This window comes from Empidonax traillii, unplaced genomic scaffold, assembly GCF_003031625.1.
Source record: "Empidonax traillii isolate 1590-97213 ecotype Southwest subspecies unplaced genomic scaffold, ASM303162v1 scaffold98:size2021230, whole genome shotgun sequence".
NCBI classification, from domain to species: Eukaryota; Metazoa; Chordata; class Aves; order Passeriformes; family Tyrannidae; genus Empidonax; species Empidonax traillii.
Genome location: NW_020955291.1, coordinates 719451 through 732967, shown reverse-complemented (window position 1 = coordinate 732967; position 13517 = coordinate 719451). Strand labels below are relative to the sequence as shown.

The 13517-nt window shown below is 38.8% G+C and overlaps 1 protein-coding gene and 1 long non-coding RNA gene across 5 annotated transcripts in view; one reads left to right on the top strand and one right to left on the bottom strand.

The window, feature by feature from the left end:
* The window catches only part of LOC114056575, a 31418-nt gene extending 23705 nt beyond the window's left edge, over positions 1–7713 (top strand). The window contains exon 2 of the long non-coding RNA XR_003571033.1: positions 6678–7713. This is a non-coding gene — a long non-coding RNA (uncharacterized LOC114056575). The remainder of the gene's footprint in view (positions 1–6677) is intronic.
* The window catches only part of EPB41L4B (erythrocyte membrane protein band 4.1 like 4B), a 166963-nt gene continuing 155027 nt past the window's right edge, over positions 1582–13517 (bottom strand). For 3 of the 4 annotated variants that reach the window (XM_027881874.1, XM_027881878.1, XM_027881875.1), the window contains 3 exons: positions 8470–8538; positions 4409–4572; positions 1582–2851 (listed from right to left, as the gene is read on the bottom strand). In XM_027881874.1, the coding sequence (XP_027737675.1) occupies positions 2782–2851; positions 4409–4572; positions 8470–8538 (303 nt within the window). In that variant the 3' untranslated portion in view covers positions 1582–2781. The remainder of the gene's footprint in view (positions 2852–4408; positions 4573–8469; positions 8539–13517) is intronic. The other variant, XM_027881876.1, reaches the window with a different exon arrangement.

Here is a 13517-nt window from a genome sequence, read left to right as displayed (position 1 = left end):
AGGAAATGGTGGCAGCCAGTGGATAAGACACTAAACAAGACAAGGCAACGTACTTGGGGTTGTTCTGTAGAAAACGTCCCACAGAAACTAAGCAGCCACATGAGCCTGTCCCTCTTCTCCTAGTGAGAACCAAAGAAGGAGGAGTCCCTGTTCTTCCTCAGCTATCCCAGAGCATGCCTCAGCTATGAAGACAGCCACGTAAAGTAACCGTGGTTCATGTTTTTTGTTTTCCAGTTCTGACTATTTCAGTTGAAGAATTTTTATACAATGGAACAAAACTGCTGCCTTTAAAATAATAAACTAATAGACTCTTTATGAACCATGTTTATATTTATGGGCTGGTCTGAATCAGCTATTCAGTTTTGCTAAAGGCTTTTGTTTATGTGTCCAGACTGTCCTAACATGGGTAATTGGATTTGTTTTGCCCCCAAAACTGAAGGCATATTGTGGGGTTCCCGAAGTCCACTCCATGACAATCAGTATGACTGAAGGGTGTGTTCTGATCTAGTTTTTTGTGGTTTGACAATGACTTTGTGAAGCTGTTGCCAGTTCAAACACAACCAGGGATTGCCTAACAGGCAAAAGACCAGATTCAGCTAGAGTCAGCACTGTACCGTTCTCAACTTTACTGTGTTTTCCTATCCCAAACCAGCATTTCTAATTACAATTTTCTTTTACTTGTTCTTCAGAATGCTCACTCTCCCTTGGACGCGGGTAAAATGTGCTGCTGCTTTTCCTTCACCAACACCTTTGAGAAGCGGTGAGAAAAGAGTAACAGGACATGGAAGTTGAAGTCTTTTATGTCTATGTATTTCCCCCTCCTTTCTGATTTCTTCACAGGGATTTAATGTTCCTAATCAATTTTTAAGAACCTTGGACTGATGGAGTGGTGCATTAAAACATGAGGGACAGAAGTGTCCTGGCACTGCAACTAGAGGGTGGACAGCATACAAGTAATATCTGATTACCCAGAAAAGTCACCTTAGTGTTCTAAAATCTGTAGTTCAGGTTTATTTCTGTGGCTCCTTGTGCCCACTCCCTAAGTTGAGCCACTTGATTAAATTTGTCTTGTGATTTTCTACCTAACACTTGTGCTGTATATTTTTAACAAATTTATGGCAACCAGAAGTTTTTGAGTTTGGTGGATTTAAATGGGAAGCCTAATGCTAATTTCTTGTCCCAGTAAACATAAAATAGGCAAGTAATTTTATACCTTCACATCTCAATCCACAGTCCTATGAAGCTCTCAACAACCCTCATTTCAGAAAACAGCAGAAGCCAACTCTGAAGGAAACCCAGTCTCACAGCAATCACTTCCCGGCCTCCACACAAACAAACTGCTTAAGCTGAGATAAAGCCATCGTAATCAGTGCCAAATGAAGGGCAATCTTTATCTTAATACAAATAAGAGAACATGGTGTACAGAGTAACAGAAGAATATACATCTTCAGCCATACAAAATGCACAAAAGCTTTCCTGCTGAAAGAGTACCTTGTAGCTGACAGTCAGATGTTAGTTTTCTAGATGACTCCACACTACTGAACAAGGGAAAACAGAATTTCACCACCCCCCTCCCCCAATTAGGAAATAGAGGGTAGCATTATCTGTATACCATAAACTCCCTCCCTGCGGCTGCAGTTCTCCTAGTGCTGGACCACCCACCCCACCTCATGCCTGAAATACCTCCACTGGACGTAGAGGCTGCTTGTGTGTTGGAGGTGAAATATAGCCAGGTGTACCCTCCACAGGTTTGCCAGGACATATGTGTTGATTAGTAGAGCAAAAAAAATTGGGTATAGGCAAGCTATGCCATAAACTATCATTGTTCTTGTTCTTTAAAGTGATCAAACAATTTGTGTCAGTCAGGTTTATTTACCTGGGAAGGAAAAAATTCTACCTGTGTGAGTTATGCCCATACTGCTGAGGCTCTGCAACCTTCAGTGCTGGGGCAGAAGAGGTCTGAGCGTGGGCAAGCCCTAATGCCTAAGCAGACTGGAGAAGGTAAAACCCCTCACTTACTTTAAAAAAGTCAGTACCAAGCTAGAAAGTCAGTAGTAAATTGCTTTAAACAACTGATTTTTTTTTTTCATTAATGGAAATACAGTAAGATTTAGTTGAAGGTTTAGGTCAAGATGACAAACTATAGGGAGTATTGGGTGTGTATATCTGTATGGTGGGGTGTCTTTCCCCTTTGCAGCTATTTATATCTCTGAGTGAAGGTTAAGGTTAGGAATTTAATAAGACAGCCGTTTATTCTGTGGAGACTAACAGTCCTGGGGTTAGGATGTAATAATCATTCTTCTGCTTTAAAAATGGTTCTTTAACAAATAGCAGTAGCTCATTGCAATTTTCAGTTGTACAAAATGACATATTTTCTATGTTACTATCAAAATATTCTGCATAACATTAATTTCTGTGCACTTATTAACATATGTACAGAACAGTGTTTCCCAATAGAAATCAGTATGCTCCTTGCTGATCCTTTTTTGCCCTAGATTTACCAAAACCAAACCAGAAATTAATTGTGTTAATAGTATAAAATCTCAGGAGAGATAAAGGATTGAAGGTTTATTTCCCAGCAGCAAATGAATAAAGGAACTCCTTCAAGTTAAAGTCTAGCTGAGACGTAACTTTAACCAACCATGGCGAATCCAGGCGAGCCAGGAATATCACACATTTTCCCGATGCATTATGTTGAGTACACAGAAGCAGAGGAATGTAAACAGACAGAAGGCACATGAAAGGCCCCAATCCATTCTCCATCTGACGGAAGTGCGAATTTCATAATTCTGTCATCAAGAGTCTTTTCATCATTTTCTCTCTCTCAAGTTCACGCCTCAGAGTCTCAGCGCTGTGTAATTAATGCACAAACAGCCAATTATGGGAACAACAATAAGTCTTAGATTTCAATTTAAAATAATTAACATTTTCAAAATACCAAAGGAGGGGAAAAAAAGGTCAGACTCAATTCAGTGAAAAAGCTGATAACCGATGGCTGATTTAAAAACAAGCACCACTTGATATTTCTGAAGAGCAAATAGAGGCAAGAAAAAGGACATAAAAAGATCCACATGGCAAAACAATTTAGGATTTTATCTAAACCCCATTAAAGGCAACTGATTTCAAAGGAAGCTGGACTAGGACTCTAAAAATGAAACAGTTACAGCAAATGCCATCATGAAATACTGCTGTTACAGCCTTCTGCTCCTTGGCATGGTCAGATATTGGGGGACATCTATATATGCTGAATTTACCACAGTCCTGCACATACCAGGGTGTGGGAGTCAGAGCCTAAAGTCCTTGCTCTCACATGCTAATTCACTCCAGAGCACACAGGCTCTGTAACACTGGGAATGCCCTGGATTAGAGATGCCATTTCTGAAACTGTTTGCTCTGTTGTTCTGAAAATTAGGTATCTAACACTGGTAAAACAGTTTGGAGATTTAACTGCAGTGCAGAGACCTTGCAGCCCATTCATGGACATGCAGGTGTAGGATTACCCACTTGTGCTTGAGACATCCTACAGAAGCTAAGTTCAGCACTACAGCTTCAGAATTACTTTTTCACTAGAAAGAGAAATTTTTAGATGAGTTAGCAGTGTTGAACAAGTGTGCAGGTGCAATTAGCCAACATCTACAAAAAATAATTAACAACCAGACATGGGAACTGACTGTGAATCCAAAATTTAAAAAGATTCATTTATTATGATGCCAAAGAAATACTTTTCAACATAAGCCTCAGATTATTTGTGCTCCAGAAGTACTGAGTATATCCACTCATACATTTGGGTCTGTAAATTATCAGCCTGCAAAATTCAGCTTTTATTAAATTCCAGAATAAGAAGCTAGCATGCAAAACCAATAGGATGAAAGAACAGAAAACTGAAAACAGTCTGTCTGTGGAAAGATGGATAGGTTGCTGTTTCTCTGAGAAACTACAAGAAAGACCACTGTAGTTTGACATCATTAAAAAAGAAAAAGAAAAAAAAAAGGGGAACAAGAAAGAAAACAAAGGCCTGTTTTTCATTTAGAAGAACAGACATTTCTCAACCTCAGCTTTCCCTCACAGACATTTAATTTCAAAAAACAAATTGCAACAGCAATTATTAAAACAAAACCTTTGTGGTTCAGACAAAATGACTTGCCTGAGCAAAATCTGCACAACCCTTTCTCTCCAGGCCATAAGCCATAGAAATGGCTGCTGACTGCAGCAGCTGATTAAGGTAGTATTTTTTTTTCGCAGAGCAGATATGAGTTACAGGTATTTCTTTACATAACCCACAAGCAGCAATCTTTCAGTATGGAAGGAAATGACACTTCAAGGTAAATATGACAGAAAAAGGGAAATCAAGCTGATTCCTTTAATGCAGAGAGCATCATAGTATTTCTGTGGAGGAACTTTACAATACCTGTCTGCCAGCGAAATCGGTTTATGCGACGTATATACTGTCTGGACCGTTGGAGTGGGTACAGTCTCTGCCAAGGACCTCAGCACAGGTGATGGAGTTACCAGCGTTATCTTAGGTGATGACTGCACCGCACAGCACTGCATTTTGCTGTCTGCAAATTCTGCCTACAAAAAAAAAAAAAAAAAAAAAAAAAAAAAAAAAAAAAAAAAAAAAAAAAAAAAAAAAAAAAAAAAAAAAAAAAAAAAAAAAAAAAAAAAAAAAAAAAAAAAAAAAAAAAAAAAAAAAAAAAAAGGAAAATACACATACACAAAGGAAAAAGGTGTAGATTAGCTTCTACTGGTCTTGCTATCCTTTACTATCCAGTTTGTTGCCAAAGAGTAACAACAACTAATAAAGAGAACAAATGGGAGGCTGTACTGTAGCTATAACTTCTCAATGAGATCTCTGTAGATACTGAACAGTCACTTTTGATGCCCGAGGGACAAGTCTGATTGCAACATGCACTATGTGAGATGACACTGCATGTATGAGGCTGGCAGCGTTCAGGTAAAAGACATAATCAGTTTGGAGAATGACGCTTATCATTATTACATTTTCCCCTAAAAATAATGCAGAATGCTGACAACACGAGATTTCTGGAATATTCTTCAGAAGTCCTATATAATTTGCTGGTAGGTCCTTTGGCTACTCTATGTTTTGTTAACAGCCAGGAGTCTGGGCTTTTAGGAGTCCGGGTTTCCAAGTCTCCATCCCTTTCTCACATTGGCTAACTGGAACATGCCTCAACAGATATTCTTGCAGTATCCAGTGACAGGCAATGTTAAAGCAATATTGGAAGTGCTAATTTAAGACAAACAGCAAGCAACCATCTCCTGTCTTTTAGATGAGGCATATCAGTGCACCAATATTACAGCAAAGACTGGGCTACTTTAAAAACAACAGAGGAGGATCCCTAAAAATCAAACAGCCCTATCTTGTTTTTTGGCATGGACTATTTCTCTTGCAAAACCACAGCAGCTAGTGCCTATGGTGCATGTATGACCCTGAACCGGGAAGAAAACAGAGGAACTGCAGTTAGTGTGTCAGGATCATTAGAACATGTTCCTAGTGGTATCAGCTGCATTTCTTCCTTGCCAACCTTTTCTTCTGAACCTGGTTCAGACTCTAAGGCAGGGAGAAAGGAAAGTCACCATTGTAAGCAAGCAGCTTTTAATTGTTTCTCAAACTCCGCAAGACTCACAGGAGCAATGTAAAACACAAATAGTTTAAACGGGATAATTATTTGAGCCCAGGAAGGAATGGCTGTGTTAGGTTGCTTGATCATTGTCATTTTTACACATCTGATATGCTCCAAAATAACCTCTGCAGTAAAAAAGAATTTCATTAATTCCACAAAATTAGTAAAATGGAAAGTGTAAAACCAACTGAAGAGACTCTCCTTCCAACTCTGGCCAATTATGTGTGTAAATAATGGCTAACACAACCCATTCAGAATTCTCTGTAGTTTGGCTTTTAAAACTCAATCTTACAAGTTGCAGAGATATGAAATTTGATGTTCCTCATACAGGATCCCTGTGCTCCGAGGACTGCCAAATCTTACTTTACGGCCTGAGAAGAAGGCATCACCGTGATGCTGATGTAAACTCTCCTAGCCTTACTGAAATCAGCAGAGTGATGATAAATTACACTTGTTGAAGAATTGTCTGGAGTCCTATGATGTGTTTGCTCTGTATCATTGTTTTACAGCATCATTTTATGTGTATCCGCTTGCACAGTATGCTTAAGCCAAATAATTACCTATTCTAAACAGATATCATTTCATTTATTTAAATCTGTGTGAGTTATACCATCCTGAGAAAGTGACCATCATACTTGCCATTTCTTTATAGAAACCACTGAAATTCAGAGGGTTCCTGGCATGAAGCTTATATTTAAACATACCAGGTAACCAAGTTCTCTAATTTTTCCTCTGATAAAATCAACACGACTGCATATACACCACCAAATTAGAAGCCATACATGAGATATAAATGTCTAAATGTCACTATCCATAATTCTTTTCACACTCAATAACATTTCAATGTTTTCTTCCAAGCAAAAAATAAATAAATAAAAAAAAGTGAAGGGGAAGCAAGGAAAGGAAAAAGAAAAAAAAAGAAGAAAACAAACAAAGAAAAAAGATCAACAAATGTTACCATCTGGGTTTGTGTGTGACTCGTGACTGTTCTACCTGCAAGTCCTACCACTGATTTAAACTCTTCCCTTCCAGCTCCCACCTGTGATGTAACTATCTTCAAGCTCTCGGCAGAGCCCATGCATCAGGATGAACTGAAACTGCTGGGGAGAAGCACATCTCTTTGGGCTGTGATGGAAGGCCATGAAATACAGGACCAAAGCCCAGTTAACCTTACTAATTATTTTCCCATCTTTATGCAGTCCTCCAGGTAGCTGCTTGTTTGCCACAGATGTTTGTGTATAACCAGCAGGAACGTATGGGATCATATGATGGATCACAAACCATTAGGTTTTTATTGTAATGGTGCTTAAAATATTTGTGATCTGGATTCTGCCCCCCATCATGCCCAGGGAAATGGAAATCTATGGGGAGAAGATGGAATTTCAGAAAGATTAGCTTGAATTTTACTTTGCTTCTTCTCTCCCAACAGAACATAACAAAAATTTTAACATTTGAATTTGGGATTTTCTGCAGTATGGAAATTTCTGTAAGTATATTGGTGTATCTTCTGTTTACATTTCGCAGTTCTGTCCCCCGCAATGATGAAAGAATATGTTATATAACCCACCTAAATTTTGTTTTCATCATAACTGTCAGAGACAATAATGAAAAATAATGTCCTGACAATCATTATTAAATAGTGGGAAGAGTATTTTGGAGGCACATCTTTTTTCCTTAGATAAAGTACTACTATGAAAGCCCCAAGCACTGTAATTTTGAGTTAGACTTTATCACAATTGTAGTGTCTGGACTTGGCTGACCTAATGAAATGTTGATGTGACATATTCCTGTGTACTTTTGAATGCATTTAATTAGAGTTCAGCAGTGCCACTTATACAGCTTGGGGAGCCTAACTAACTCTGGCTTTAAAATCCTTATATGGAGAAAAAAACACATTTACATAAAAGGCTGTGATCAGGTTTATTGTGAAAGAAAAGCCTCTTTCTTTAAATCATTAAACGTGGACAGAACCTGCACACGACCTGACAGTGAATGAAGTTACGTATCTCTGATTATATGCCAGATACAGATTGCTGCAATCAGTAAAAGTTAAGGTCAAAGTCTGAAATGCTTCATTTTGCAAACATAATTTAAAAACTTAAGTAATTTTACTGGGGTTAATAAGCAGAGAGTGTTTCTTATAGAGTAGTTAATTTTGTCATACGTATTACAGTCCTACCATTGAAGTAGGACTTAGATTGTATTCGCTTTTTAAATGGTAAAATAACTGTTTTCTGGTTTTATCTAGTTTACCTTACCAAAATCTCTAAGTCACATCTTCTGTGAAAGTTTAACAAGAATCAAATTCAATACTGGATTCAAGTTATTAAGTAAACATGGGAATTTATACAAGGATACCATTGTAGTCATCAACACACTAACTATAATTCTTCCTTAAAATTCAGATGTAAATTCAATGAAAATCAGGGCCCTCTTTGTGATGGCACAGCGGGCAGTTTCAGGCAGGAGGCCATGCAATCGCTAGACAGAGGACTGAGTCTTCCCATTCCCTTACTGCTCCTTGGAAAGATGTTGTGGAGCTTCACAAGTGTCCTCTACAGTCCTGAACAGCACATTTTGGGACCAGCTTCATTAGTTGTGAACCTTGACCTTTAACACTTAGTCCTCTGTCTAGTAAGCAGCAGTGTCTGAATGCAGGCAATATTTTGTATAATGGGAATATTTAATTGATTCATAATCTAATTTTTACTTGGAATTTATCTTTTTTATTTTTGAGGACTACTTAGCACATAGATTTCTGACACTTAAAAATCAGTTGGAATTGTGTTAAAACACAGTTTTTTTAGTTGCACGTTCTACTTACAGAAAACTGTGGTACTGTTGTAAAAGGATCGAAAAAAGGATTAGATGTATCAGCAGGGAATGTCTTTATCTTTAAAAAAGATAAAGAAAAAGATGTTACTTTCAGAGCATAAAAATGTAAAAGAAAAGAAAAAAAGCAGCAAAGCATTGCAACTACAGTGACATATCCAACAAATCAGAGCAGTTCAGCAGTGCTTGGACTAGACCAAAAAAGACCCCTCCAAAAATGCATACAGAAACCTGATGATGAATAATCAAAGCATAAATACGAAAACTTGATAAATTAATTTTACCATGTAATTAAATCTGTTGTGCAAATATGGAGCTGATTGCATACAATACATCCTCTAATTCTGTCAACAGCCATTGGATTATTATCTGCTTCCTTCAGCCAGCATTACATTTTAAAATATGCAATATGAAGTGCAGGAGCAAATTCTGCAGTAGATCGCTAAAGAACTTGTGCTTTACATATTTTAGACTTCCAAAATTTCACTTACACTGTTGTTGCCAAACACAAACTATCACACAAGGTAGGATTGAAAGAAAATCATACATTAAAAAATCACTGGGGACAGCTGTTTGTTTCAGGCAGCTACAAGGCCCTGTGTTGAGAGGAGGGCTGTGGATAAAGGATGACCTTTGGAGGTTTTTTTGAAAAGTGCATGGAGAAACAGAGGCAAGAGACCAAGACATCCATCTGCCGAGAAGTGTGAGAGCTCCCAGGGCTTGGTCCATGAGGATATAGTGTATGGTGTGACCAGACCCTGCTGGAAGTCACTTCTGCCCTTAAAGTAGTTTCAAGCATCAGCTGAAATTAAAAATGTATTAAAAGCAGCAACAATCTCTGTCCCATTTCACTGTGAATGCTGTTTCTCATGATTTTTCTCTTTAGAACGCAGACATTATCCATTCATTCAAAGGGAGGACAAACTAGCAAATAAAGGCAACAGTTTTGAACTGCACTTCATGCTTTCCCTTTGGAAAACCACATTTTTCACCATAAAGGTGTGTTTTTTTACTTTATTTTAGAAACTGCTGTGCATTGGTTTTAATGCATTTCTTCCCCCATAATTTACTAACTACAGCCATATAACTGTTGTTTAATAATGAGGAAAGCTACCCTGAGGGCCCTGAGCCCCTGTAGGCCAAAAGAAAACCTGGAATTATGACATCAAATATAATTAAGTAAATGTATAGTGTTTATTTTGTAAGTAAAATAACAGAGATGTTGGCTTATATGGGTACCAAGGGAAATTAACAACCATCTGTGGGCCCAGTTCTGCAAATGTGGAATTAAGCTTAGCATTAATTGTCAGGCTTCTTACACACAAGGAGTATGGATAGCAAAGCTACAGTTAAGCCAGTAAATAACCTTTTAACCCTTATAAAGGCATTTGTAAGTCAATGACACAGGCGCAAATGAACAAACAACTATGTGAGAGAGAAATTATTTAAAATCACAGTTTTCTATGCAAACATATTAAAGAAAACTTCACAGTCCTTTTATAATCCTATATTCATGTCTGTTAGCAAAGTGTATCCATGTGTACTGTACTGCTGATTGAACCTACTCGTATTGATGCAATAGCTCCTCACAAGTTTATGTTATGTTACACCCAGAGCAAAATCTGTCAACAGGTGTAGCATGTCTCTCTCCTCTGAGAAACAGTAAATACCCATGAGCTCAGGCTGACATTCTCAGGTTATTAAGGGTTTACAATATGATGTTACAGTACTAAGTACATGTGTACTCAGTTACAAATAAAATCTTTGAGCCAAAGGCAAACAGGGATGGGAAACTGGTTGCTCATGTGCAGTATGAGTTTGATATTCTACAGCTGAAATCCCACTTATTTCGCTGGCTAGTCTCACTAAGGAGATGAAGCACAGTTACTAAATGCAGGAAAGAAAAATTAGGCAGAATAATACTCAAGAGTCCACAGAGATTTGGAAGTAGAGGTGCATAACAGGAGTCAGACCTGATTGCGTGCTGTGACACACAGCCATGCAGAATACTCTCTTGTGAAATCAGCACTGCAATCTCTGGATATGCATGAGGCCAGCCTACATATCACAACTTGAAAAGAAACAGTTAATCTGGTTTAGTTTTCAGCGTGAGTCCCTCTCTCAGGGAGCCGTGCTCATTTAATCTTTGGAATAAAACAATTTTGACAAATGAAAAGCTCTCTGTGTTCTAAACCCATCAATTTCCAGTCTTTTAGAGAAACTGAAAACAGATATTAGGGAACAGAGGGGGAATAAACCCGTTCAATTTAAGAGTGACAAACAGAAAAAATCCTGCTCAGCCTTTAGAATTTATTCTTTCTTCTTCTCATCCTTTTTTCCCCTCGCACAACAGACCACTGTGACTCAAATGGCACAACAGAGTTTAGTGGTTTGGCCCAGGCCTTGCTGTGATTGTTGCTGCCAGCTTCCATAGGCAAGGCAAAGAGACAACACTGTTTTTGCCTCCTCAACATTGGCAAGAGGTTCTTAACTATTGATGGCTTGGCTCTTCTGAGTAGGAAGTAGGTACAACATCCTCACCCATACCGGAGGAAAAAAGAACATTCAGAACACTTTTCAGACAGATGATATGCAGGATGGGAAGACAGTAGTGTGAAAAGCACCTGTTAAGCAATTGGTTTATGTGAAACTTCATTTGGAAATTTGAAAGGTCTTTTCACCCAGGAATATACTTTGGCCTAACATGCTGCATGTCCACCATGGCCAGCAGTGTGCTGACAACAGTAGCAGTTGCCAGCCTCTGAGAGATAGAAGAAAACCCTGTGATTCCCACCCCACCACACAAGGAAAGCAGTGTCATATGTGAGTCTCTTCCTAACCCTTGCACTGGGGCTGAGTTTATTGCATGAAATCAAAACTCTCTGAGTAGCTCAGAAAGCAAAACAGCTCCCTGACCAGAACCTAAATGTTATGCATTCCTCACACGGTACACAGCCTCTCTCCCTGCCCTAGGAGGAACACATACCATACCTTTAAATATCTCCTAACTCACATGGCAGAAGCAGACCCTTACATTTTCCAGGGTGATTTCTTCTCCTTCTGTTGCAGCATCAGTTAAAAGATGCCACCTGGGAACTGAGAAAGGAAGAAGAGCAGAGCCTACTCCACCACCTGCTGCAAACCTGCAGTTCCTCCAGCTTCTGGAGACCTTCAGCAGCTTCCAGGCTTTACCCTGGGATGGCACACATAGAGGGAAAAGGAAGAGGGAAGTGGAGGTGGGCAGTTCTGTGCAGACCGCTGTTCTGGGCAGACCACTCTCATGAAGCTGAACTGTAGCTGCTCATGCTAGCAAAACACAGTAGCTGCTAGTGTATGGACAAGAAGCTGAAGTCTGCTGTCTGCTTTGGTGTGAAAGAAAACAAGTAACATCTCTGAAGTTCCTGTCATGGTAGATGGAGCAGCAATTGTGTCCACATTGCAGAGCTGCTCAGATGAGCATGTTCTGGTACAGCCAGGCTCTTCCACTGGAGCAAAAGGGGCTACAGAAATATCATGAGCAACAAGAGGTTAGAGCTGTGCTCTTGATAACAGCACAGACAGGCTTTTAAGCATAAAACTTGATTGCAAGCACACTTGCTCTCTCTGCAGGAGTGAAAACAGTCTTGCAGCCAAAGTCACAACCATAAAACAACCTTTAAGGCAGGTCCCCTAAGTAACTGTCAGGTTGCAGGGGCACAGCATGAAAGGGGAGTGAAGGCATGTGGCGTTCCAGCAGCTCACATGCTGAGGGCTTGTTTCACAACCTCAAATGCCCTTTGCTTGAAAGGTCAGGGTACATTACCATAGCAGAACTACTTTGGACAAGTAGCTCCTTGTCTGGAATATTTAGCTTTGCAAGCTGAGAATTTACTAAGCTTAAAAAACCAGTTGATTCTTAACAAAAAGGAAGAAAGAAAAAAAGAAAAGAATAATACAAAAAGGATCAGAATAGTCTCAGGGAAAATCCAGTGGTCAAGTAATCTTCAAGAAGACAAATTTGAAATTCAGTCAAATGTAACAGTCACACTGATTTTGTGGAAAAATAAGTGAAATTTTATTCCGCTGTGCATAATTTACTGCTTGTACTCACAGATTCTTGTTGCATTATTAACTGTCCATTAAAGTATTATATTTTGGAGGTATTTTTACCACAAAGAATTGACCACACTGACTTTCCTCGATATTTATACTGCAAGGAAGAATGAAGAAGAGTGAAGGAAGAAAAAGGACAAAAAGGCAAGAACCTTCCCCTTTTCTTTGCATTTGTGCAAAGAGTTCTTCTGGATGGAATTTAAAATCTCAGTAAAAACAAATGCTTTCCTGAAACACCTTGTAGATGAGCTAGGAGAAAAAAAAATGTAACTTTCTCATAAAAGCAAATGGAAGTGGAAGCAGACAAAGTACTTTTGTCAAGTTAATTGATATAAACCCAGCTATTTTGGTATCTCTGTCAAAAGGGAATATTACAAATGTTCTTGCTGTGGCAAAAAAAAAAAGTACTTTTGGGAGAAGTGAGCTTAATAAGTTCCCTTACACTTGGAATAGTGTATTCACTGCCCTGGCACAACTTTCTTTCCTTTCACAAAGCTCCAGTAACATTTCCTGGAGCTGACCCTTCAATTCCATACCCTGCACCTTGACTGGAGACATTTATAACATGATGGTGAAAATGTGTGATCTCAGTGGGTTTGCACTGTCACTTTGTTTGCTGGCTGGATGGAAGACAAACTTCAGGCCAAACACTTCACTAGATTCCCGTGCATAGCAGCAAGCAGAGGCAGAGCTACTAACACCTAAAGGGGTGTCATAAATAAGACCCTTAGTATACACATATAGCCAGAGGAATATTCTGTGGTGCTTTATTTAAAAATACATGGTGTAAAATGAATACCATCACATCTATACAGCACAGAGACTTGTTTCTGCTCATCAAATTAGAAAAGGACATCAGCAAAAATTCATTGCACTAGTATTTCCCAGTCCTGAGATTTAAGGTGACTTTAAAAATACCAGATAACCATTAGGCCTGGTTTCCAAAAC